The 27948-nt window shown below is 43.3% G+C and overlaps 1 protein-coding gene across 1 annotated transcript in view; it reads left to right on the top strand.

Annotated features, from left to right (window-relative positions):
• ASTL (astacin like metalloendopeptidase) overlaps window positions 1-27948 on the top strand; it is a gene marked incomplete at both ends in the record, with an annotated part of 68576 nt that overhangs the window by 11413 nt on the left and 29215 nt on the right. Inside the window, 4 exons of the mRNA XM_082252712.1 lie at window positions 5889-5966; window positions 6125-6183; window positions 7241-7328; window positions 15857-15974. Of these exons, the coding sequence (XP_082108838.1) occupies window positions 5889-5966; window positions 6125-6183; window positions 7241-7328; window positions 15857-15974 (343 nt within the window). The remainder of the gene's footprint in view (window positions 1-5888; window positions 5967-6124; window positions 6184-7240; window positions 7329-15856; window positions 15975-27948) is intronic.

Here is a 27948-nt window from a genome sequence, read left to right as displayed (position 1 = left end):
TCACTGGTACCCCCAAAAGTGTAAAAAATGTCAGTCAAGGGTCCAATCTGTCTGCCGCAATGTCGCAGTCCCGCAAAAAAAAAATTGCAGATCGCCGCCATTACTCGTTAAAAAAAAAAAAAAAAAACAATAAAAATGACAAAAATCTTTCCCTTAGTAAACGCAATAACTTTTGCGCAAACCAATCAAAATACGCTTATTGCGATTTTATTTATTTATTTTTTTTTTTACCAAACATATGTAGCAGAAAACAAATTGGCCTAAAATGTTAAATTGTGATTTTTTTTTACATTTTTTTGGGGAATTTCATCTAAAAAAAAATGTGAAAAATATTGTTTTTTTTTCAAAATTGTCGCTTTTTTTTTTTTTTTTTTTATAGCGCAAAAAGTAAAAATTGCACAGGTGATCAAATACTACCAAAAGAAAGCTCTGTTTGTGGGAAAAAAAGAATGTCAATTTCATTTGGGTACAGCGTCGCACGACCGCGCAATTGTCCGTTAAAGTCACGCAGTGCCGGATCGCAAAATAGGGCCTGGTCTTTGGGCAGCCAAATCCTCCGGGGCTTAAGTGGTTAAAGCATGACATGTAGGGTATCTGTTTACTCAGCGTAACATCATCTTTCACATTATACAAAAAAAAACTGAGGTCACTATTTTTTTTTTTTTTTTTTTAAACAAAAAAAATTGCATTATAAAGACCGCTGTGCAAATCCAGTGTGACATAAAATATTGCAATGACCACCATTTTATTCTCTAGGGTCTCTGCTAAAAATTATATAATGTTTTGGGGTCCTAAGTAGTTTTCTAGGAACAAAGATTTTTACAGATTTTTACTTGTAAATAACAAGTGTCAGAAAAAGGCTGGGTCCTTAACCACTTAAGCCCCGGAGGATTTGGCTGCTAAACGACCAGAGGGCATTTTGCGATTCGGCACTGCGTGACTTTAACGGACAATTGCGCGGTCGTGCGACGCTGTACCGAAACGAATTTGGCGTCCTTTTTTTCCCACAAACAGAGCTTTCTTTTGGTGGTATTTGATCACCTGTGCGATTTTTTTGATCACGCGCTATAAACAAAAAAAGAGCGTAAATTTTGCAAAAATAGCAATATTTTTCCCTTTTTTTTATATGAAATTCCCCCAAAAAAAAATGTAAAAATCAAAATTTTTTAATATTTTCGGCCAATTTGTTTTATGCTACCTATGTTTGGTAAAAAAAATCGCAAAAAGCGTATTTTGATTGGTTTGCGCAAAAGTTATTGCGTTTACTAACAAAGGGAAAGATTTTTGTCATTTTTGTTGTTTTTCTTTTTAACGCGTAATGGCGGCGATCTGCGATTTTTTTTTTGCGGTACTGCGACATTGCGGCGGACAGATCGGACCCTTGACTGACATTTTTGACACTTTTGGGGTTACCAGTGACATTTCTACAGTAATCAGTGCTATACATATGCACTGTTACTGTAAAAATGCACTGGTAGTGAAGGGGTTAACTTTATTTGAGAGGGAGGGGCTGTGTGTGTCCCTAGGGGCGTGATTCTAACTGTGATTGGCTGTGGCTTCAACTGTATGCAGAGTGATCAATGGATCTACATAGTAGATCCATGTGATCAGCTCTCATACAGAGAGGAGAATGACAGGCAGCTTGTTTACACAAGCTGCCTGACTATCTCCCTCTCCCCCGCCGATCGCAGAGTGGCCGGCGGCGATCGGGTCCGCCGGTCACGCGCGCGGGGGGGTCCGTGACCACGCGGGAGCGGGAGCGCGCCTCCGGCGGCGCGCGCTCGCTCCCTAAACCCTCACAGGCGAGCGACGTAGACCTACGTCACTTTGCCTGTGAGGGGCTGACCGCCCACGTAGATAGTCGTGCGGCGGTCGGCAAGTGGTTAAGTTGCTAGGTGACAGTCAAAGTGAAATATCAGGACAAGAGTACAATAAAGATCTAGAACACTGGTATATATTGCCTACGTTGACTGGATCCATGCAGTCATGATTTTAGTTAAAGCGGAGTTCCACCCTGGAATTTTTTCTTTTTTTTAAAAATACCCCCGGGACAGTCAGGGCTAGTGCATTCCACAATTGCTAGCCTCTGATCTGTCCCGGGTTGCGCTTACCTGTTAGGACAAATACTTACCTTGCAAAAGTCTTGTCCAGCGCTGCCATCTCAGATGTGGGCAGCTTGAAGCCAGCGCGTCCTCTTCTGCGTCCTCTTCCGCCTTCTTTGGTCCCACGATGCCCTGCGCCGGCCCCGACGTCACTTCCGGGTCGCGCGCGTCATCCCTCCACAGCTTCTGGGCATGCCCAGAAGCTGTTTAGAAGGGGATGACGCGCGCGCCCAGGAACTGACGTTGGGGCCAGTGCAGGCGCAATGATTCCTGGGAGCGATGGCGTATGTCGTTTGACATACCTGGTTTGAAAAAGTGGAGGTTCTCTTACATACCTCCTTATGCGGGGTTTTCTGTGTCATGAAATATGAACTTTTAAATGGGCATAAAAGAGGAACTAGTCATAAAACAAAAATTACAGACCGGCTTTTTATTGTAGACAAGAGATGCAAGTATTCTGCAGAATGTGCACTGAACTGCTTACGTGCACCTCAGTTTACTTTTCCAGTAGTGCACCAATGTATTGGGATAAATGACTCAGGCGCATGCACAGAAGTGACAACATTCTGCACTAGCCAATCAAATTGATTTATGACCAGCATTAGAAAGAAGCTGGGGGAGAAGATGCTAGTGAGAGACCTCACAGGCATGGAGTAGAGATGAGTAATCCTGACTTTAGTTCTACTTTAATGGCCCCCAACAGAGCTTCTAAAAGGACATAAAAAATAAATGTTTGTAAAATTAAGTGATATTAATGTAGCACTACTCCCATGGGAGCTCCTGGGTTACCATTAGCAACAGAACAGTTTGGCATTTTTCCAAGTGTTTTACCTCAGACAAGAAGCAGTCCAGTTTCTTTGGTTTTTAGGTTTTATTTGGAACTTGGATAGGAGAATGGAATGAGTGGGATACTCCAACTTAAAGAACTATGCACAATAGGCCGGGACGACTTGGATAGAGCTGAATAGTGCTGATTAATGCTGTATGACGCTGAGTAATGCTGAATATAGCTAGTCACAGCTAGGCCACTGCTTCACTTTGCCCTTGGCTGTGAATGAAGTAATTGAGCTTCCTGAGGTAAGCTGTACTCTGAGGTAAACTGTACTGCTGAACAACTTCAGGGCCCTTCCTGACACCCCCTTTGTCTCTAATGTTCAGGATTAACATGGCACCCCCTTTCCTGTAACAATCTGTGTGAGCTGGCTAGTTGATCCTCTGACTTCTCTGGAGTGGTCCCCTTTCCTAGGCAGACCCCTGACCAGATCCCTTGGTACTCACGATACTGTTTTTCCCAAGGTCTTCTGCCCAACAGCTCCACTGGTCAGCACACTAGATCCTCTGCAGCCCAGCTCCACACCTGGTTCAACAGGCTGGCTGAACCACCTTCCTCACATCAGCAGTAGGAGCGACAGCCGTCCACCACCTGCTGGGGCTTTGCTCCCGCCAAAAGACGCCCTATCACATGCTCCCTCAGAATTTATTACCAATCCCAGGATGCATTGCAGCAATGTCCACCCACTGGGACAGCCATAAACCCTGGTGCGCCATTGGTTAGATTTCCTCCACTGTCCAACAAGCTCCCTTATCGGACACAGTGGGGAGACTCCCTTAGACCCAATAAATCACACTTGGAAACATGTGACAGATTAAACTAACGGATCTGGCTCTCCTGATAAGCAGAAGAGGGCCACCAAATGTTTTTTCCTAGCACCTACCTAGGAGGGTGCTACATCAAGCCCTAATTTTTTAAGCACTTTCAGCAGCTGATCCAACTGCTTACTGAATATGCGACTTCTTTATCTTTTAATCTTTGCCTATGTTTCCATTTTAACTGGTACCACGACTGCTGTCTCAGGTTTCCTATTTCAGGGTGGCATTATATGGCATTCCTTCCATGCAGAGATTAGAGCCCCGTCTTCCCACACTGTGTGCATCAATTGAAACAAACTGCCCTTTAGCCTAGGATGGCCCGGCACTTCCCTGCTTCTTCCTTTTCCAAGCTAACAGATTAAATCAAGACTGCACTGTCCACTGTTAGTTCTTTCCTGTGTAGGCCAAAAGTTCAGGGAAGCAGCACTGAGAGCAGGAACCAGCAGCGCTGGAAATTGCAAACTAAGTTCTGGGATAAGAATGTTAACAGTTTACTGGGAAATGTTTATTTTATTATGCTCAATGTGTATTTAATACTATGTTAAAGCTGAACTCAAAGCAAACAAATATACAGTAAAGGTAGCACTACCACCAAATGAACTGTTGGTATATTTTGGCCCTCTGTTCTACACTGGACCCTAAACAAAGCCCACTCCTACTGGCACCACCAAACTACATTGGTCAGGAAATCTCACAGCAGTCGCATCAAGAAAAATACATGCACATCTAAAATGGATGATCAGGTTATATTACTAGCAAAAAAGAAAATGGCAGACAAATCAACAGTTAAGAAAGGGTTCATAGTAAGTGAGGTGAATCAGCATAGGAACAATACATTACAGTTAAATACCCTTTAGGCCTCATGCACACAGGGCGTTTTTACAGCTGCTTTTAGGAGCGTCAGATGTTTTTTTTTTGCAGCCTAAAAAAAGACCCCTCCATGTTATTCTATGGCCTCATGCACACACAGGCTTTTATGTGGTGTAAAAAAACTCAGGGCCAGTGCATTCTGGAGCAGCAGGGTTAAGCTGTAAAAACGCCTGACCCTGCTAAAAGCTGCATATAGTGTTATGCCCCATACACACGTGCAGATTATCTGCAGACTTACCAAAACCATATAATATGAGGTCAAACCTAAACACTTTCAATTTGTATGCAATCCGGCAGGCCCTTGCACTACATAGAAAAGGTAAGTCTGCAGACAATCTGCACGTGTGTATGGGGCATTAGGCCACGTCCGATGTTTTTAAGCTGTAGTAGTTGGATTTGAGGTTGGAACATAGAAGAGGGCATAGAAAGGCTGCTAAATGTTAATACTGCTAAACGTGGCTAAAATGTGCATTAACTCCAATACAAAACGCATCTAAAAGCACGTTTTTACAGCTGCTTTTTCCTGGCGTCAGAACTGGCTTTGCAGCTCGTTTTTTCAAACGCCCTGTGTGCATGAGGCCTTAAAGCGTGGCCACCTGTCCTTAAGGACAGGGGATATAAACAATAGCCCTCTGATTGGGAGATTACTCCCCAATGAAGACGTGAATGAATAACAAGGATATGGGCTAGCTAGCTCACTTGCAGGCCCCAGTCATGAGTCTAGGTTTAAGTGCTAGAGTCGGACAATCTGGAAGCTTGATTCTTCTGCTGGCTTAGCTGGGGCACTTATGTTGGCGCACAAAGAAAAGGTGCAGTCGCTGAAGAATGTCTTTCCGCTTGAAGAACCTGAATAGCAGAAATTGTTCGTAACAGAAGTTGGCTTTAGGTGGGTCATCTGATCCTTATGTAACGATAAGCGAAATGATGAGCATCCGGAGATGGGGGGGCCCCCCTTTTCTTTTGAAAATGTGGCTGTGATGGCGGCGACTCTGACACTCATACTAGCTCCTTGTACTGCTTCTTCCTCGCCCTCTCTGAGATCTGCAGTACCGTGGACTGCAAGAGGCTAATATAAAGTGAATTGCAGGCACTTGCAGTACTTGTATTAAAAAAAAAAAATACATTTAGACACTTGGATCAGGTTTAATTTTGCTTAAGTATATTATAAGAGGTAAATGGTTTTAGCAGAGCACTGTGTTGCAAATACAGTATACAAAATACATTTATGTGTGAATATACAATTAGTGTTCTTCTTTTGACCTCCAGGGGTGACTGAGACAGTTTTTACTACAGACCTCCCAGCCAGTACAGCACCTGTGGATGACATTCTTCAAATTAACCAAAGTAAGAAACATAACATTTTCTCATCTTCTATTTTTAAAGAATAAAATATAATTTTTTTTTTTTTTTTTTTTTGAGCACCTAAAGTAAAATTTTGCAATCCTATCCAAAATAAATCTAATGATGCATAGTTTAAGTTTAACGTTATACATTCTTTCTAGGGCTGGTTTCAGAAGACCATCTGGGGTCCAGAGCTTATTTTGAAGGGGATATTCTCTTAGTAAGTTTTGTAAATTTTGTGAAACTTGAACAATAGGTAAAATGGAAGTGCTTCTTTATCACCATGGTGCCTTGAGCTCACATACAGTGATGCCAAGAGTAACACTGATGCTGTCACGTCAGTGCATCCTCCAATATGCTGTGTCACCAACCGCGGTCACTGGTTCCTTCTGTTGACCTCCACGTCACTGCATCTTGTAATGACATGTAAATTTAACAAAACGTAACACACAGTCTCCCTGTAGCCACACATCTAAACAATCGCATTAATCCCATCATCGGTGAAATGTGGCAACTTCAGCCTGGGCTCCAACCAGGCCATGCCCCAATGTGTTTTTCGCTCTGCGGAGGGAAACACTGGGGGCGTGGCCTGTTTTGAGCCCAGGCTGAGGTTGCCCTACTTCACCGATTGATGGGATTGTTTAGATGTGTGGCTACAGGGAGACTTTGTTACATTCAGGGATTGCCAGAGTCGGGACAAGCTCTCTCCCAGCCAGCACAGCGCTCTTAGCAGTGGTGATCGAGGACTTGTACCCTTCTCGAAGCCTGAGCAGCTGACACATTGGTTCTTTTCGGGTCATGTGGAAATTTTAACAACTTTAAATGTCTGTCTGGTGGTGGAGCACTGAAGTGGGCAGATTTGCACTTAGGTGTGGTGATGGTCACTCACGAACTGTACTGGACACTTATTTTTATTTTTTTAGGCTTTACTTTTTATTTAAGCTTTACTTTTTGATCTGATTGGTTTACGCAATTGATTTTGCAACCAGCGTCTTTCACATTATTATCTGTGCCACATTTTTTTGCTCTAATTGATTGTTGTATCCTTATTTACCTCAATGACTTTTGGAAATAATAACTAAAACAAATTGCATGTCTGAAAATTACAATTTGTGTTATAAATAACAAAGATTACCAAATGTCTAGATGAAATTTCTTTATCTTAACATTCATTCAGCACTGGAGATGGCCATACTTGACTGAGATGTAGATAGCCCAGATTCTTCTTCTTGTGGCAAGCTGCTCCTTTTCATATATTGGATTTTTTCCCCCTTTAGACATCCACCAAATTCAGTCCAGATATTACAAAATGGGTGAAGAAAAATGGCATAGTAGAAATACCATACGTTCTTGATCGACAATACCGTGAGTACAAAATTCAAATGCAATTTCATACAAAATGGGTATCACAGACTTTAGTATAAACTGGCAGTTGTATCCACTGGCTTCAAAGATATTGATTCAGAGGAATTTACTCTGAGTTCCTTTTCCTGATGTCCTATTGGAGTCTAAAATGCCCCTTCAGACCACATACACTGCTATTTTTTATTTTTTTAAAGTAGATCTAAACCCAATACCTAAAAGCTTGCATAATTAAAATAAAAAAAAAAAAACATTAACATGCAGAGACAATTGCAATTTTTTAAACCTGCAGTTTTTCTTAAAATATACACCTGGTGATTCTGTCAGGATGGCCTTTGTATAGGCATTACCTACTCTTAGGTGACAATGCCCTGTCTTGTTTTCCAATTGTTCTCATGTGTTGTCAACCTGTCACATGTTCTTCTAGTGGAGACTTACTGAGCAGGCATGTTCCAACATTGTCACCATCTGTATTCCCCCCCCCAAGCAGTTGAATGCAGCCACCACTGGAGTGCATGATCAAACAAATTGGAGAAGATCAGCATCACTGAGATTGAAAAAAGTATGAGAAAACAGGGAAAAGCAATATTATTTAAAAGAAAACTTAATGTTCTACTTTTAGACCATACTTACAGGATAAGTGCACTTTCCTGACAGACTTCCATGGCAGCATGCATTTGGGTAGCCCTGATCTCGCTACTACCCCATAGGACCCCACTCCCATAACTTTTTTGGGCTGAGCCCAAGGCCGCATTCCTTTTTTGTCCTCACTAATAAGGACCATTTTGTACGAAGTTTCCTACCTTTTGGAAGACGTGGCGACTGGGGTCTCACGTGGGACAGCTGTGCCAATATTGGGAGCGTCCTGTGGTGTCCAGAAGTTCCAGGATGGCTCCAGTAGTCACCAAATGCGCGGCTAACAGCAGGGTGGTGAATGGCACCCATGCGCAGAAGATTGACACCTGTAATAAGGGAAGCTCTGCCAATGGAAAGCAGTTGCACCAGGTTGGATGCCCTGCTAAAAGTGGGTCACCTCTAAAGTATTCCCAGCATGACGGGGTGCACTGCTATTCCTGGGATCCAGGTCACCCTGCAGTTGCATCAATTGCCCTGTTGATGAGGTCCAGGATACATGAGAATGTTTATGCTGTGATGTGCATTGTAGCATTTTTATCAATGTTTGATGCAGTTGCTTTCTGTCCTGAACAGATATCTATTTGTTTTAACAAGGTTTTTCTTTCTGTGTTGAATGCTCTGTCTAATGAAACCACCTGTGTGGTAGTATTCCTTTAGCAGTGTTTAACCCCTTGGGGGTTTTTTTCCTCACCTAGCAAACAAACAACTGTTACTTTGTCTCTCCGGACAGCTTAGGAAATTTCAGCAGCTGCAGTTTTTACTGGGAAGGTTATTTAATAAATTACTGCATGGCTTGAGTAGCAATTGTACATGTTATCATTTTTTTCTTAACAATGTGGAGTTCTCCTTTTAGGCCTCTTTCACACGAACGATCTGATCAGATCCGCCTGTCAGTTTTTTAGGCGGATCTGATCGGATCCTCCATGCATCCCTATGGGGCAGCAGATGTCAGCGGAGACCTCTCCGCTGCCATCCGCATCCGATCCTGTCCGTGAAATCCGGACGGATGGAAACCCTATTTTCCATCCTTCCAGGGGATCGGATCGGATGAGAGCGGACAGGCGGTCAGATTCCCAATAGAGAGCAGCGGGGCTCTGACACCTCCCTCTCCACACACAGTGCGGAGACGGAGCTGTCATCCGCCGGCTCAGCGGGGATCGGCGGATCGATCCCCGCTGAGCAGAGCACAGTCCGCAACGGAATGCGGACCATGTGAAAGGACCCTTAAACTTAACTGAGATTTGCTTATTTCTGCAATAAGTCCTCTGCAGCCTAATACCTTTATGCCTTATCTGCCTTTATGCAGAGTATAGGTGGAGGATGGCAGTGTCTTCCTTACTGATACTGTTCCTGAATTGTCAGCCCTTCTGTGGGCCTCTTAAAGCTAGTGTATAGAAAGCTGACTAATGGACACTTGCTATTGTCTCCAGATCTACATGTATTATGCACAACGTAAATTGGGCCTTTTCTGCTCATGGGTTATGTTATGAGGTGCTGCTACTTATACATGAGCACATAAAAATACCATAAAAAATACAACAAAAACACAAGACGGGCACTGGTAGCAATCACAACTAGAGGACTCTACCCACTGTGGGAAAGTGAGACAATAAATCAATCAAAATGGAATAAATAGTGAAAGACTAGAAATATATATATATATATATATATATATATATATATATATATATATATATATATATATATATATATATATATAGGGCTTTTTTTCTCAGAGAATAGGTGCAGGAACTCCCCTCTCACAAGTCGCCCCTTGTCTCCGCCCCTACCTACCTCCAAGCACCGCCCCTTGTTTCCACCTCATACCCACCTCCCAGTACCACCTCTTTTAGAACAGAACCAAGTATCGTTAATTGGTGCTAAGTAATCTGTATGAAATTTGGAAATTATAATAAGAAAGGCAGTAAAATGGATCCCATGCAGCCAGCAACAATAGCCCCCCCCCCAGCAAAAATAGATTCCCCCAGCAATAATAGACACCCCCAACAATAATAGACCCCCTCCCCCCCCCCCGAAACAATAGACCGCTTGCAATAAAATACTGCCTCAAAACAGACCAACCCCAGGAACAATAGACCCTCCCCCCCACCAGCAACAATAGATCTCCCAGCAGCCAGCAATAATAGACCCTCCAGCAGCCAGCAACAATAGACATCTTCTCAACAGTAGATTGCTCCCAGCAACAGCAACATAAGACCCCCTGCCCATAAACAATACACCCCTCCCTCAATAATAAATCCCCCCAAGATTAGATCCCCTAGAAGCCAGAAATAATAGATTCCCCCAGCAGCCAACAATAACAGACCCTCCAACAGCAAGCAATATAAGACCCCTTCCTCAACAGTAGATCCCTCCCAGCAACAATTGACCCAGTAGCAACATAAGATGGGTGGTCTCATGTTGCTAGTGGGTCAATTTTTGCTGGGGGACTGTCTATTGTTACAATAGATCCCCGACAGCTGGCTTCATTGGACCCTTCAGCACTCCCACTATCCCCTGCCACTGTATACATGGAGGTGCCGGAACTGCGTTCCCCCGCGTTCCCGCTGAAAAAAAGCCATATATATATATATATATATATATATATATATATATATATATATATATAAACAGTGCCAGTGACAAACCGTGCTATCTTGACAATACAAGGACTTCACCTTCTGTGGTGAAGTAAAGGCGATAGATCAATCAAAATGAGCAGAAACTGAAAATATAAATATAAATAAAGGTATAGCAGTGCTGGTGACAAACCGTGCTGTTTTAACAATACATGCTAGATAAACGTGGTGCACTGTAGAAAAATATATATCAAAATAAAAAAGGTGTCATGCATATATCAAATAGCTGATGACAAATAAGGATGGTACTGGTGCTATATGTGGAGTGTATGAAACTGAATATACCAAATGGGACCGTGACATAAAGTGCTCAGTGCAGTATCAAAAAATAAAATATCCTTATAAAATCGACCTTTAAAATAGGTGCCAAGCAAAAAGTTAGTTATGAGAAAATACATAAATAGTGTCCATAAATTGTTGGGGTGATATCAAAATGTTGTGCTGTCCTTCTTCCCTTGATGTGGTTCAGTGATAAATCAAATCTCTGATCCTCCACCCAGTAAGTAGTGGCCACTTACCAGAAGCACTGAGGCCTCTGAGACCTAAAGTGCCTGTAGAGCTCATTTTGTCTTTATAGGGACCACTTCCTCCTAGGTGTTAGTCAGGGGTACATCTATCCAATAGATCTCAAGAAGATACGGGGAAAATATCTCATGGTGTAATGGCTTTTATTCATAAATAATTGCAGAGATAAAGATAAAACACTCACATTTAAAAGTTCCTCAAATGGCACTTGCTGAAAGCATAAAATTGTGCAGGTAACCAGGAACCGCGGTAGTAGGTCCCGCTTGCGTTCCACGCTCCGACCATCCACAAACCGGAAGTGATGTCGTACTGGACCCTCAATGCATTTCGCCCGGGTCCAGTACGGCATCACTTCAGGTTTGACTGATCTTGGTGGAGTAGAATCTTCCTTCTCTCTTTTGAGTCTACATAGAATTTCTGGGAAGAATCCATATTCTGTGGCCCAATTGGATAATAAGTGATTTCCACATCTCTGCACAAGATTTTAGAGTTAGATCTGGTAGTATCTTACTATTACAAGCTAGAAATCTTTTCACTAGGGGCCTGGGCAAAGCCCTAGGTGCGGATGCTGTGTCAGATCAGGAAAGGTCTCACAAGCCATATGCTTTCCAGTTTGATCCGTATACATTTTTTTTTTGGGGTGGTCTGTTGTTAAGACCATGGCAATATTTGCAGTAATTCCCTATTGGCCAAACAGGCATTGGTTCCTGCCTTTTGATACTGGGGGTTGAACTACTTTCTCTCGGATGAGATCGTCTGTTGTAAAGAGCAGTATTCCACCTTTGTTCATCTCTTCCACTTTCTCATCCTGGCAGGAAGAGACTTATAAGGCGTGGCTGTTGTTTCTCTAAGCTAATATCTTTAAATCCTACAAAAGGATTTGAATAGAGCTTGTTCAGTTTGGACTGCTTTGTTTTCTTTGCTTTAGTCCTCTGGTAAGGTGCATTCCAGACTTCAGCTGATCCTAAAGCTCTCTTAGAGGGCAGATCTCTACAGTCCCTATCATATCCAATTTCTCACGGGTAGACTATCCCTTACTCATCCAATACTTTGATGGGGGCTGCATCTGAGACTCGAAGGAGAACCACCACTCTCTAGGCAGGGTTTACTACTTGTTCTGAACTTCCTTGCCGGCTCAAGATGATATTTTTTTGCAGTTCAGCTTGGGTAAAGACTGAGCTATGAAGACATGCACTCTAAGGGCTATCTCATCAGCCAGGAAGCTTGCCAAGATCACAGCTTTAAGCATAGGAAGGATACTTGGTGACTTACAGCTCCAGATGGGATCCCTCCCCAGTCCAGTTGGAGTATGGATTGAGCTATGATTTCAATCTCTCTAGGGCTATATCCTCAGCAGAAAGCTTGGCCAGAATCAGGACCCTTAAGGCCCCCTGATGGCTTTCAGCTCCAGATGTAATCTTTCAGTTCGGTTTTGAGTAAAGTCTTAGTCATGAAGGCAGCCTTTCTATGGGTTATTTTCCTCAGTCAGGAGGTTTGCCTGGATCTGGGCCTTGTGCCGAGAGGGATATTGAGGTGGCTTCGGCATTCTATGAAAATAAAGGATATGTTCCTTCCATATGCAGGACCACCAAGAATAACTGGTTCCATGCCATGCATATTGGGATTTTTTGAGCATGCTCTCATGTTACTGCTTTGCTCAGTTATAGGACATATTTGTCACTCTCTCTAACAGAATCAGCGGGACGGAGAGGTCACCCAGAATTTTTGCTGGATGGGTCATTCCAGCTAGCAATTAGGCTTTTAAAGCTTAGGGCGTGGTTCCTACGGAAGCAGTCACCACGCACTTATCCAGGAGTGTGTAGGGTTCGTGGGCTCCCTGTGAAAGGGTGCCTGGAATTGTTGGAGGATGACATGTCTTCCAATAAAGTTGTTCTGGCTCATTGTGGGGTATAGTGAACTTCCTTATGCTGTTAATCTCTAACCATAGGGTTTGTTGGCTATGATTGAAACCTACATTTCCAACATCGCACCATTGTTTTTTTGGGATAGTTAGATCCCAAATGTATGCAACCATAGAAGTCTGTCAGGAAAACTGAAAAATTAACTATCAAATACTTACTGTAATTTACCTTTCCTTATGGACTCCATGGCAGCAGGAGTTCCCTCCCAGAGTCATGAGTATGCTAGTTACGGAACGTGGCTTCTGGCTCAGCCTGAAAATGTATGGGATAGTGGGGGCCTATGGGGTAGGAGCGAGTGCAGGGCTACCCAAACGTAGGCTGCCATGGAGTCCATCAGGAAAGGAAAACTACGGTAAATATTTGATAGTTAATTTTCCATTTTCATATTAGAAAATGACTGTGCTGTTGTTTTTTTTTTTTTTTAATTTCCAGCTTTAAGTAAACATGAACAAAGACTATCCTTTAAAGAGGTTGTAAACTCAAATTTTTTTTTTCTTTTTCACCCTGAAAGAGAAAGACATAATGAGCTAGTATGCAATACTTACCTTAGAACGAGCCCCCGCCATGCCGCTCGCACACCTCTGGACATATCGCCCGTCTTCCGGGATCGCGGCATCCGGCGCCGGGTGACGTCACTCCTGCGCGCGGGAGCTGACGGTCACGGCACGGGATTTTGAAGGAACGGCGCCAGCGGCCGTTCCTTCAGAGTGCATGCGCCAGTGACGTCACTGGCTGCATGTAAGGTAAATATCTCCTAAACGATACATGTTTAGGAGATATTTACAGTACCTATAGGTAAGCCTTATCATAGGCTTACCTATAGGTAAAAGTGTCAGAGGAGGGTTTACTTCCTCTTTAAAGAGAACGAACAGTGGTTCTTGAATTAGATCTGGACTAAATATTTTAGATCTCTATATGAAATAATCGAATTCATCCAAATCTAATGAAAAAATCTATTCATACAGCAGATAGGCTTTTTCATGTTTACCTTTTTGCTGTAAAAGCCTAAACAGAGCTCAGTAACTGAAGATTAAATTTACACACACTGTAGTTACATCAGACAGCCCAAGGTTTCATTCTCAAGCTCCGGAAGGTTTACCACCCTTCATGACCAGGCCATTTTTTGCGATATGGCACAGCGTTCCTTTGACAATTGCAATGCTATACACAAATAAAATTGATGTTATTTTTTTCCACAAATAGAGCTTTCTTTTGGTGGCACCTCTGCGGTTTTTATTTCTGTGATATAAACAAAAAAAGTAATTTTTTTTTTTTTACTTTTTGCTATAAAACACATCCAATAAAAAAAAAAAAAAAAAAATGTAAAAAAAAAAAAAAAAAAAATTTCATCAGTTTAAGTCGATATGTATTCTGCTACTTATTTTTGGTAAAAAAAAAAAAAATCACATCAAGCGTATATTGTTTGATTTGCGCAAAAATTATAACATCTACAAATTATGGGAAATTTTTATGGAATTTTTTTTTTTTTTTTGAAATTTACTAGTAATGGCACGATCCGTGACCGAGACATTGCGGCGGACAAATTGTGACACTTTTGAGACTTTTTTGGGGACCAGTGATGCAAATACAATGATCAGTGCTAAAAAATATCCATTGTCCCTGTACTGATGACATTGGCAGAAAAGGGGTTAACATCTGGAGGTGATCAAGGGGTTAAATGTGTCCTTAGAGTGCTTTCTAACTGTGTGGGGGGTGCTTGTACTGTGGCAAGACAGAAATCCGTGTTGCTGCTTAGTAGCAACACAGGATCTCTGTCTTCCCTTGTCACAGAACGATGATCTGCCTTGTTGTCATAGGCAGACCGTCGTTCAGCCTCTCTTGGGAATGATCGACAATTTCTGGCAGACATCGGGGTCTGCCGGACCTGCTGATAGGCTCCTGCTGTGTCCAATCATAGCGGGAGATGGTCGCCGCAGACTCGGAAGAGCGAAATCACGTACCCATGTGTTTTCGCGTAGAAGAGCTGCAGTATATGTAAGTGGGGTGGTCAGCAACTGGTTAAAGTATAACTAAAGGAAGGCATAACTTCTTTTTTCTTTTTTTAGTTCGGGATAGAGTGGAAATACAATCCTTGTCAGTTTTTATTGCTGTCTGTGCCCCCGTTTAAGGAGATTCATCCTCTCCATTTCACCTGTTTACCCTTAGTGAAAGTGAAAGTATCGCAAATCCCAAATTTTGGGTTGTCTCAAGAAAAGTAATAGAGGAGTAATCTTCCAATGGGGACACTAGTTCTGGTGACCTGGGAATCCCCAAGAAATTCCCCTAATTTGCAGGAATTTCCCCCCACTTCCTGTTTGGCTATGGGACAGGAAGATGAGGCACAGATGGTAAAAAAAAAATCTTGACAAGGGATATAACCCTTCCCAAGCCTATAGTTCTACTTTATTTATGGCACCATCTTAAGCATCTTTTAACAAAGTACATTTCCTAAAGAGTTACAGTTAAAAACTGAATTTTGTCTTCTGCAGTTAATTGACACTTAGGTCATGTCTTCCCCCCCCCCCCCCCAGCCTGTGACAGAAAAGCCACTGGTGGGATTGTCTCTCTGTCAATCTGTTATTTTCCTATTGGCATGCACTGTATCTATTAGTATTACAGCACAACTGACTGGTTCAATGTGCTGCTTCCTATTTTTTAGCTTGAGCAAACTTTTTTAGTATAAAAAAAAACAAAAACAAAAAAACAAAGATATTTTTAAAAAATTTTCTTTTTTAAAGGTTCTGTGTTGTATTTTGTTGTATATTGAATAGATGCAGTTGTTATTGTCTATGATGGCTTCTACTTGCAGTGCCAGATCACATACAGACCATAAATGCAGCCTTCAGTGACTTGCAAACAACTACGTGTATTCGTTTTGTGAATCGTACAAACCAGCGGGACTACATCTCGATTCGACCAGGTCTAGGGTAAGAAATGCTGTTATGATATCCTGTTTGGGGAACAGAGCTATGCAGAGGGAGATTTCGAAAGTCCAAAATTGCTGGAAATCCCATGGACACTGAAACATCTTAAAGCCAACTCCAGGCAAAAATTAATTTTAAATATAACTTTGTGCATCAACTACCGTACTCCTCAGTCTTGATTGCGAAGCACCATCCTGCAGTGTTAGGGTGCATCCTGTGATTACATGTGAGAAGCTCAGCAAGAGTTCTCACGATTAGCCCCATTGAAAGCAATGGAAGGCTGCCAGCTCTAGCAGGGAATTGCAGTACATGTTATCTCTCGTGCAGCCATAGCCTTCTTTTAGGGGGAGGGGGGTTTATGAGAAATGACCCTTCTCAAACTGGATAGTGTGCTAAACTTGCAGGTAAATAAGTGTAGCAGGTTTTCCAGGCATTGGACCTGAGATGGGTCTGCCATTGTTACTGGTGACACCTTCAGCCCATTTAAGGCAATGACCATTCCGGCACCTTTGGTTTGTTTTGTTTATTTTATATTGGGGATGGGAGAAGGGAATGAGTGGGATACTCCACTGACTCAACTAGGTAAAACTGGGACACTTTGTAGAAAAATGCCTGTTAGCGCTGTCTTGACTCTGGATGCTGACCAACGCTTACTGACACTTGAAAATTGCTTTATTACTGAACTGTGCTAGAACTTGACTTATAACCCTCTGGTTAACTCAAAAGATCCTGGACTGTAGTGAAACTTGACTCTTGACACTCTACCAGTGCAAGCAGCGATCGGGCCGGTCCGATTCTCTTAAAAAAATGCTGCAGCACTCAACTTGCCCTTTCCTCTATGAGCCGGATATAAGACAGTGCAGCCAGACTTTGCTTCTTGGTTAGTAGTGACGTTTTCCCCCCATAGGAAGCTGGCTGGGCTGAGACTCGGCTACCTATTGGCTGAGCAGGAGGCGGGCTGCACCGCCTTCCCTTGCCTCTCAGCCAATGGGTGAATTGCCCATTACTTTCAGCAGGCTTTCTGTGAAGTGGCATGGAGCTGCTCTGCAACTGCAAACGGAGGTAAAGAAGGAGAAGCGTGTTAAGCTCAAATATGTTTAAAAATTGCTAAAAGTGCCTTCTTTTCTCTCCCTCTTTCTCTCTTTCTCTTTTTCTCTCTCTCTCTTTCTCTTTTTCTCTCTCTCTTTCTCTTTTTCTCTCTCTCTCTTTCTCTCTCTCTCTTTCTCTTTTTCTCTCTCTCTCTTTCTCTCTTTCTCTCTTTTTCTCTCTTTTTCTCTCTTTTTCTCTCTTTCTCTTCCTTTCTCTCTCTTTCTCTTTCTTGCTCTCTTTCTTTCTCCTTTTTAATTGAATCAATTATGGACCGGAAGATTTCTCCCTTTCATAACCAGGCTATTTTTTGCGATACGGCACTGTTCTTTTAACTGACAATTGCGCGGTCGTGCGACACTGTACCCAAATAAAATTGATGTCCTTGTTTTTCCCCACAAATAGAGCTTTCTTTTGGTGGTATTTGATCACCTGTGAGATTTTTATTTTTTTGCGTTATAAACCAAATAAATAAAAAGAGCAAAAGATTTTTTTTTTTTTACTTTCTGCTATATAACATTCCCTATCAAATCTTTTCATCATTTTAGGCCAATTTGTATTCTGCTACATATTTTTGGTAAAAAAAAATCACAATAAGGGTATTTTGATTGGTTTGCGCAAAAGTTATTGCGTCTACAAACTAGAGGAAAGATATTTGTCATTTTATTTATTTTTTGTACTAGTAATGGCGGCGATCTGCGATTTTTAGCAGGACTGCAACATTGCGGCGGACAGATCGGACCCCTAACTGACATTAGATTAAAAAAAATTACACCATGCTTGAAAGTCGGAACTGGTTACTAAAATTTTTGAATCCCATCACTGGCTATCGCCTAAAATTTTCATCCATACCCCCACTATCAAGAACTTAAACTCATCCTCCTATGGATGTTCAAAAAAAGAGAGCCCGGTTACAAGGTATTCAAGAACTGGCAGAACAACTAGTAATAGTTCCCATGCCAGAAGACCAGCTCTTCCAAGGCTTTTACTCCCACGTGATCGTGGTGCCCAAGCCCTCGGAAAAATACCATCTCATAAACCTAAAAAACTTGAACAAGTTTCTAGAATACAAAAAGTTTTCAATGGAAACTATTTATACGGTACGCAAAAACCTACTGAAAGATGTTTATGACTACCCTGAATCTCAGAGATGCTTACCTGCATGTTCCAATTCATCCGGAACATCAGGCCTTTCTGAGATTTGCGGTGGTCACCGAGGAAGGGACTGCGCATTGGCAGTTCAGGGCACTTCCCTTTTGGTCTAGCACCAAGTCCAAGAATTTTTACCAAAATTCTGGCAGATGCAGTGGCATATCTTCATCTCCAGGGAATATCTTTAATTCCTTATCTGGACGATCTACTGATCTTTGGTCCATCCGCAGACCAAGTGAACTCAGACACCCAGCGGGTGCTAACAGTCCTGAAGAGGCTAGGCTGGTTAATAAGCCTGGAAAAGTCCTCCCTGGAGCCAGCCCAGGTCCAGACCTACTTAGGGTAACGGATACAGTCACGGGTACAGAGCCTTTTTCTCCCGGGGGAACAGGTGGAAAAAATAGTCTCGGCGGTGAAAGCCCTAAAAGAAGCCCCCTCGTGCTCCAGGAGGGAAATCCTGAGAGTTTTGGGGCTCATGACAGCCAGCATCCCAGTGGTAGTCTGGGCACAGTTTCATTCCAGAGTCCTTAAGTTCTTCCACCTTTCCTCCTGGGACAGGAAGGTAGAGTCCCTGGACGTAATAGTGGTGCTCACCCCTCAGGTAAAAGCGTCCCTAGAGTGGTGGTTAAATCCAAGCCACCTGGAAAAAGGCAGACCTTGGGGTCAGTGGAACCCCCTGAAGGTCACTACAGACGCAAGCACTTGGGGGTGGGGGGCCCACCTAGAAGCAGCCCAAGCTTAGGGCATCTGGGACAAGGAGTTAGCTCAGGCCTCCTCCAACTTCAGAGATCTGAGAGCAGTAAGCGAAGCCCTAAAAGCCTTTGGAAGTTCCCTCCTGGGCAGGGAGGTTCAGGTCTGCTCCGACAATGCTACAGCAGTAGACTACCTAAATCTCCAAGGAGTTACCAGGTCAAGACCTTTCTTGGTACTAGCCCAGGAAATCTTGGGTTGGGCCGAAGAGAGAGTGATCTCACTAATGGCCATCCATATAAAAATGGTAAACAACTGGGAAGCAGACTTCCTCAGTCGTCATCCCATAAGGCAAGGGAAGTGGGAGCTAAAGCCCAAGGTATTTCAGATCCTAGTCCAAAAGTTTGGGTGCCCAGAAGTAGATCTGTTTGCCACCCTACAGAACAGGAAGGTAAAAAGGTTATTTTCCCTGACACAGGAAAAAGGAATGTTGGGCTTGGATGCCCTGGCCCAAACATGGCAGTTCAAGTTAGCTTATGCCTTCCCCCCTCTAACTTTGATTCCTCGAGTTTTACAGAAACTCAGTCGTTCCCCGGGACTCCGCCTCCTCCTGATTGCCCCTTGGTGGCCAAGGAGGGCATGGTTTGCAACCCTTAAAGCGTTTTCGGTAGCTACTCCTTGGAAGCTTCCAAACCTCCCGGACCTGCTGTCACAGGGACCAGTTTGGCACCCCAAACCTGAATTCTTCCAACTGACAGCCTGGTTAGTGAGCACCAGATTTTAAAATTAAAAGGCTGTTCAGACAGAGTGATAGATACACTCTTACTGAGCTGGAAACTAGTAATGAGAAAAATATATCTTAAAGTTTGGAAAACTTTTTGTACTTGGTGTAGGCAGAAGCAAACTGCCTCCGCCTCTGTCCCTGTAATCTTGGAATTTTTACAAGTAAGCAGCTCTCTGTTTTTCTAGACGCAAGACTTGCGAAGGAGCCTCTAGTTAAGAGATTTTTGTTAGCCAGCGATAGAGCTACCCCTGTCACCAGAAACAGGTTCCCTCCTTGGGACCTGACCAGGGTTCTACAGGTGTTATCTAAAAGCCCCTTTGAACCTATAGAAGAGGTTCCGTTTTAAGTTGCTGACCCTAAAACTAGCCTTTCTGTTAGCTGTCACGACAGCCAGAAGGGTAGGGGATGTTAACTCGTTCACGTCAAAAGGCAGTTGCAAGATGATTTTGCGTTTAGGTCCCAGACCTATGACCCTTTAGTTCTACTCCCTCGTGCAGTGAATTTTCCCCCTCTGGCCAGGAGATGTACAGGCACACAGCACTCAAGCTTGGTGGAAATGCATCTGATTTGTTTATTTACAGCTCACACATTTATAGGTCATTTCAGCGGGAAAAAACTGTTTAAACTGGTGCACAATCCATGGGTCAGTTTTAACAATAGAATATATCTAATAAGACAATACATGAAAGTTTTTTTGGCCCTAACACATTGATGTAAATGTGAGACGTCTTGTGTCTGAAGTTGCTTATTTGTGGAAGGGCCTTCCCGTCTATGCTCAGCTGTCTGATGTGTTAATATGTAAGTACTTATCAATGTATTCAGGTGTCTTCTGTAATCTATATGTAAAGTCTAATTGTTAAGTGTCCAGTAGGTATGGCTGAGATGTGTTGATGCTGTCTGAAATGGTAATGAATGACTTGTTAATGTAATTTCCAGAGACCACATTCCATTGTGAGTTGGGCACTAGCTGAAATGTATGTCTCTGGTATCGGGGGATATCAATATTTTATTAAGGCACATTGATACACTCTTTCAGGGGATTTACAAGGTCTTTCTATTAAAGAACCATTTATCTTAATCTTCCCAGATAGGATTATTCTCAGGCCAGATCCCTTATATCTGCCCAAGGTAGCATCTTCCTTTCACAGGAAGCAGGAAATAATTTTACCATCCTTTTGTGGTAGCCCTAAGAATGAAAAAGAAATTAAATTTCACTGTTTAGATGTGAGGAGGTGCCTCCTCACTTATTTACAGAGGACCAGGGAGTTTAGGAGATCTAATCATCTTCTGATCCTCTACTCTGGACCAAGAAAAGGACTGTAGGCTTCAAAACCTTCAGTCTCTAGGTGGATTAGACCAGTGTTTCCCAACTCCGGTCCTCAGGGCACACTAACAGGCCAGATTTTAAGTATTACCTTGGGCAGATGCAGACTAGAATACTGCAATCACTGAGCAGCAAATTATATCACCTGGGATGTATTTCAGTTTTCTTGCAAACCTGGCCAGTTAGTGTGCCCTGAGGACCGGAGTTGAAAAACACTGGATTAGACAAGCCATTACCATGTCTTATGAGGTTATAGGTGTTCCTGCGCCAGCAAAGCTGAAAGCACACTCAACAAGAGCCCTGGCAACATCCTGGGCCAATTAAAGCTGGAGCGTCTTTGGAACAGATCTGCAATGCAACCACCTGGTCCAGCCATGACATGTTTCTGAAGCACTACCAAGTGGAGGTGCTGTCTCAGCTAGACCTAGCCTTTGGTCGAAAGGTTCTACAGGCAGTGGTCCCACCATAAGGTAGGCCTGTGGTTACTCTATTATCCTCTAATATGTTGGCCGTCCTGGAAAGTGAGGAGAAAAACTACCGTTAGTAGACCTGTAACGTTGTTTCTATGAACCTTCCAGGACGGCAGGCCTACTTCCCGCCCTGTTGAAATGATGTGGTAAGAATGTATAATATAGGTGGTAAGTACCTAAGGGATTGTACATCCCTTGTGAGTTGGTTGTGGAAGCTACTTTTTTACAACTGAGGGACAAGGGGAAGGGTGGGGCCTTTTAACAAGCTGTGAATTGATTGGGTTTCCTGTAGGGAGGAGCCTATCATCTCTCATATGTTGGCCGTCCTGGAAGGTTCGTAGAAACCACGTTACCGGTCTACTAACGGTAGGTTTTCCGTCCTGCGGAATAGTCTTTAATGTTCTTGAACTTTGGGCAGTGCCCTGCACTCTACAAGCCTTTTCACCACTTAACAGTGGGAGCCTCGGCTCTCCTAAGATTAGACAACACGACAGCAGTCTCCTACATAAAGAGGCAGGGAGGAACCCGCAGTCTCTTCCTGCTGAAGTAAGTAGAGCCAATCATGACCTGGGCTCAGGAGAACTTGTCCAACCTAACAGCTGTCTATCTCCCCAGATTCCAGACTGTTCAGGTGGATTTTCTCTCGCAGTTACCCCCCTGGACAACGAGTAGGCTCTCCACACCGAAGTCTTCATGTGGGTACTGGCACTGGAAGTCACCCCGGAGGAAGAGCTATTCCCCTCCCCGTGCAACTTCAAACTGGAGAAGTACTACTCAAGGTGTCGTTGTCCCCAGGCCTTCGGGGTAGATGCCCTGACGGACCAGTGGAGGTTTTGCAAGGCTTACGCCCCCGATTCCTATTGTCCTACAGTTCCTGTTGAGACTCAGGAAGGAAGAGGCGGAGATAGTGGCAATAGTTCCATACTGGCCGAACAGGCCATGGTTTCCTCTGTTGGTACAACTTTGCTTTTAGGACCCAGTTCCTCTGCCCTCCAGTCGAGGCTCCTGTCTTAAGGGGCTGCTCTACATCCCTGCTCGGCCCATCTGCACCTGATGGCATGGTTCTTGAGAGGGGAAGGCTGGAGGCCCTAGGTTGTCCAAACTGAGCCATCTCTATCCTGTTGAATGCCAGAAGAGCGGGTACTAACAAGATCTATGAAAGGATTTGGTTCAAGTTTACAGACTACATATCCGCCACTGCAGGCTCTTGCAGCAATTTGAGAATACAGGATATCCTGGGTTTCCTACAGTCTGACCTGGATCTGTCCTGATCAGTCAGCTCCCTTCTTGTTTAAGTATCCACAATTTCTGCCTTCACCAGGGTATCTTGGGCAAGACACCCTCTTGTTCGTCAGTTCTTCAGAGGGGCTACTAGGCTTAGGCCTCAGAGAAAACAAAGATTCCCCAAGTGGGACCTTCTGTTTGTCCTGGACTTTCTCTTCTCTCAGAAACTGGAATGAAGAATGCGGAACGGTTCTCTATCAAAGAGCTTTCCCTCAAAGCTGCCTTCCTAGTGACCATCATGTCGGCTAAAAGGGTCTCTGAAGTTAGCACCTTGGGATGCAAGGAGCCGTTTCTAATGTGGTACTGATTCCTATGCTGTTCGAACCCTAAGGCATCTTCTGTTTTCCATGAGCACCAGGAGATCGTCCTGCCAACATTCAGGTCCCCTTTGAGCCCTAACGCTTATCCGCTAGATATAGGAGAAGTCTTGAAGCTGTATCTAAAAGCCACAGCTCCTTTTCATCAGTCTGCCCATCTGTTTGTTTTCTTCCATGTAAAGAACAAGGGTTTGCATGCCTCATCCAGATTCATTGCAGCTTGGATTGTTCAGTCAATTCAGTGGGCCTATAAAGCTAAGGGCCTGGTGCCTCCAGAGACGGTGACTGCTCATTCAACCAGGGAAATCTCTACATTGTGGGATGCCGCTCGGCACGTCTCCCCTGAAGTGATTTGCAGAGGGGCCTTGTGGTCTTCAATTAACACCTTTATGGCCCATTACTGTGTTGAACGGGCCTCTTTATCTTCTGGTAACTTTGGTTTGTGAATCCTGTCTGTTGACAGTGCAAATTAAACTTTTAGTCCAGCAATTTCCCACCCGGGCATGTATGGCTAGTTCTTTCCCATACGTATGCTGCCATTGAGTCTGTCAGGAAAAAGGGAACATTTCCTATCAAATACTTACAGTAATTTTCCTTTCCTGATTCCTCCATGGCAGCAGTTCCCTCCTATTAGCTGGAGTAGGCTAGTCATGGAACGCGGCCCCTAGCAATGAGCAAAAATTTATGGGAGTGGGGTCCCATAGGATAGGAGAGGGGGCAGGGCTAAACCCATACGTTTCCTGCCATGGAGTCCATCAGGAAAGAAAAATGACAGTAAGTATTTGATAGAAAATATTCTGTTTTTACTGTACATGCGTTCTGGATGCATTTAGAAAAAATGCACTGGAAAGCATCTGATGTGAACCAGTCCTTAGACCTGTAGCTTTTCCCTACTCTATTCAAAACTAAAAATGTAAACATTTCTTAAACAATAAAATATACAGAACTTTTTTACAAATGTATTTGAAAGGGGGGGGGGGGGGGGGGAAGCAAAGTCAATAAAGAACCTGCAAGCTTCATCTATTTATCGGAGCGCTAATTTGCCAAACTCTTCAACATTGTAAGTTTATTTCACCATGCCAGGTACTGGCTGGGGATGTTAGCATACAAGGTTTGTATTTAATCAGCAACAACCACTGTATGTCATTGCTGTGTGCCTATTACATTGTATGACCACTAGATGGCAGTGTTACATTTGTGAGTTCATGTTTTGTCTATGCCTCAAAAGAGTAATAAAGAAGTATAGTTCCTGCTCCGAAAGAAAAGCGGCGTTCAGTGAAACAACAGACTGTCTGCCTGTACTTTGTTTAGCCCCAAAAGGTTATATCTAACAGGTTATGTGCCCAGGACATGTTACAGAAGCCCAGGATATAATACAGATTACCCCTGGATATAGCCAGATACAGTGAGCTAAAGCAAGTGAGTACAGGAGACAGCAACAGAAAGACAAACAGCAGAAATGGCTGCTGCCATCCCCTCAGCAAAGTTCTCCATTGCAAATCTGACAAATCAGAACTACTAATCTTGGAAATTCAAGATGAAAATGCTGCTTATAAGAGAAGGTACGTGGAAATGTATAAATGAATCAAGACCTGCACAGCCCACAGAGGAGTGGTTAGACAGAGATCAGAAAGCACAGAGCACAATCTCCCTGTGCATAGATGATGATCAAATCATACATATATGTAACTGTCAGACTGCTAAAGACATGTGGGAAGAGTTACAGAAAGCACATGAAAGAGTTAATCTCAGCAATAAACTGTATTTAATCAGAAAGCTCTATCAAACTAAGCTACAGAAAGACCAGGACATGCAGGACTATATAAGACAGACCTTAGAGATGGTGGAGAGACTGAGAGGGATTGGAGAAGAGATAAAAGATTTCCATGTTGCAGCGCTGTTATTAAGTGGACTTCCTGAAAGTTATGAGACACTTGTCACAGCACTAGATGCACGTCCAGATGATGATCTGACACTGGAATATGTTAAAGGCAAGCTTGTGGATGAATACAAGCGCAAAACTGAAAGCATGAGTAATGTGAGTGTGTGTTCAGAGACAGCTTTAAAGACAAAATTCAAAAATAAACACCGTAACGTGCAGCTAGAAAAGCGGGAATGCTTTGTGTGCAAGAAACCAGGACACCTAAAAGCAGATTGTAGAATCTGGAAAGCTAGAATGCAAAAACAAAGTGCATTACAACAAGCTAAGAATGTCATAGAAACAAAGGAGTATGCATTCGGATCCAAAAATAGTGTCACCTCTGTGCAAGCATGGTGTGTGGACTCAGGTGCTACAAGTCACATGACAAATGACCGAAGTTTCTTCACTCAGCTTGATGAAAGCAAAACAGAAGGGATAACTACAGCTAATGGACAATTTATGAAATCAGTGGGAATAGGAGATGGCTTTCTATACTGTCCAATCTCTCCAGATATCACTAAAAAGATCCATATGAGGAATGTTCTGTATGTGCCAGATCTTGAAAGCAACCTTTTGTCAGTAAAGAAACTCACTAACCAAGGCAATGTAGTCACATTTCAGGGTGACAGTTGTATCATAACAAAAGGGGATTGCTTGCTTGCAAAGGCTAAAATCATAGATGAACTGTATCAGCTGAACTGCAGTGAAATGGTTAAAATAGCCAAAGAGGATAAACATTCAAACTGCATCCACACTTGGCACAGACGATTGGGGCACAGAAATTCTGATACAATAAAGAAAATAGTTGAGAATAACTATGCAAGTGGTATTAAGATTAATCCATGTGATCACATAATGATTTGTACCAGCTGTATTAAAGGAAAAATGGCAAGGACACCTTTTCCCAAGCAGACCAACAGCAAATCCCAAAAACCTCTGGACTTAATACATTCAGATCTTTGTGGTCCAATGAAAACTATGACTCCAGGAAAGAAAAAATACTTCCTGACCTTCATTGATGATTACTCCAGGTATACCACAGTATTTCTAGTTCACAATAAAGATGAAGTGCCAGAGAAATTAGAAGAGTATCTCGCTCAAGTAAATAATATTTTTGGCGGAATGCCCAGAGTACTACGAACAGATAATGGCTCAGAATATACAAGTGGTAAAACACAAGCCATTCTCAGGAAGCATGGAATTATGTTCCAGACAACAGTTCCATATAACCCAGAGCAAAATGGAGTTGCAGAGAGAGTGAACCGCACACTGTGTGAAAGTGGGAGGAGCATGCTATTTGATGCTGATATGCCAACTACATACTGAGGAGAAGCTATCACAACTGCATGTTATCTTCAAAATCGTTTGCCGGGAAAAGCAACAACAAAAACTCCATATGAACTGTGGAACAAAAGGAAACCAGATTTAAGACACAACAGAATTTTTGGAAGTAAAGCCTATGTACACATTCCAAAAGAAAAACGTACAAAATGGGATGCATGTGCAAAAGAAGGTATGCTTGTGGGCAGGGCCGGAGTGGGACTCATTTTCAGCCCTGGAGTTTCATGCCTTAGACGTGCCCACTTTAGTTCACGACTCCCTATATTAAAATAATGTAATTAAAACCTCTGAATATAAGTTTGCAATGGCGCACTGTTCTCTACAGCCTTGTAATTCATTCAGTGAGAGAGAGAGAGAGAAGGAGGAGTGAAATAAAGAGGGAAGGAGAGGCAGGGAGCGAGAGAGAGAGAGATAGAGGGGTGGAAAGAAAGAGGGAAGGAGAGAGCAAGTAGGTGGGGTGGAAAGAAAGAGGGAAAGACTGACCCCCCCTACACTGACCCCCCTACACTGACACTTCCCTTCACTGAACCCTTACACTGACCCCTTCACTGACCCCCCTACACTGACACCTACACTGACCCCTTCACCACTGACACCTACACTGACACTTCCCTTCACTGAACCCTTACACTGACCCCTTCACTGACCCCCCTACACTGACACCTACACTGACACCTTCACCACTGACACCTACACTGACCCCCCTACACTGACACCTACACTGACACCTTCACCACTGACACCTACACTGACCCCCCTACACTGACCCCTTCACTGACACCTACACTGCCCCCCCCCCCACCTTGCAGCAGTGGCATCTGTAAACCTCTAGCTGCTGCCTCTGCAGCTTAAACGGCGGGAGTGATAGGGAGCTGTAAAATGAGGCTCAGCAGCATGTTTTATTGCCCGCCAACTGCAAGTGTAAATGAGCCCATGGCTAGGTTTACACTGTTACAGGTGGTTGCATGTGCGGGACAGCGTGTAAATGGCACCTATTCCCCCAACCACCTGCAGGAAAAATTCCCTGCTCTTTTACAGATGCGCAAGGCTGCCATTTATTCCTTTTGGCACTCCCGCGCATCTGAAACTGCAGCACATTTTTTGGTGCGGGAAATTACACGGTACTTTTTCACCATGCGATTTTGCTGCGGCTGCGTTTTCATAAAGGTGCAGGGACCTTTTTCCTGTGTTTCCTGCAGGTACAGTAGCCCATTTAAATGAATCGGCTGCTGTGCCTGCGCAAATGTGAGTCACAGAAAACGCATTAGTGTGAACCTGATATAATAGTCACCTAAATGGAAAATACATACAGCAAGGTGCCTCCAACATATTTTACTGTAATAGCACAAAATCACTTTAAAAAAAAAATTTCTGCTGAGTACTCTCCTATTTATCAATCATATCCACAGTGCTCAGCTGAAAAGAGCAGAATATCACTGCATTGTGCAAGTGCTATAGATATATTAGATAATAAGGAAACAGGGATCATATCCCTCTGGTAAGCGCACACCCCAGATAATACTGCACGGGTGAATAGGAGATACCCACCACCACTGTTCCCCTGCATGGTCGCGAATACTTCACTGGGAGAATATTGGACAATTTTTT

The sequence above is a fragment of the Pelophylax lessonae genome (assembly GCF_965119305.1).
Source record: "Pelophylax lessonae genome assembly, chromosome: 4".
Classification (NCBI taxonomy): Eukaryota; Metazoa; Chordata; class Amphibia; order Anura; family Ranidae; genus Pelophylax; species Pelophylax lessonae.
The sequence above is the reverse complement of the archived record's forward strand: the minus strand, read 5'-3'. Positions and strand labels throughout refer to the sequence as shown.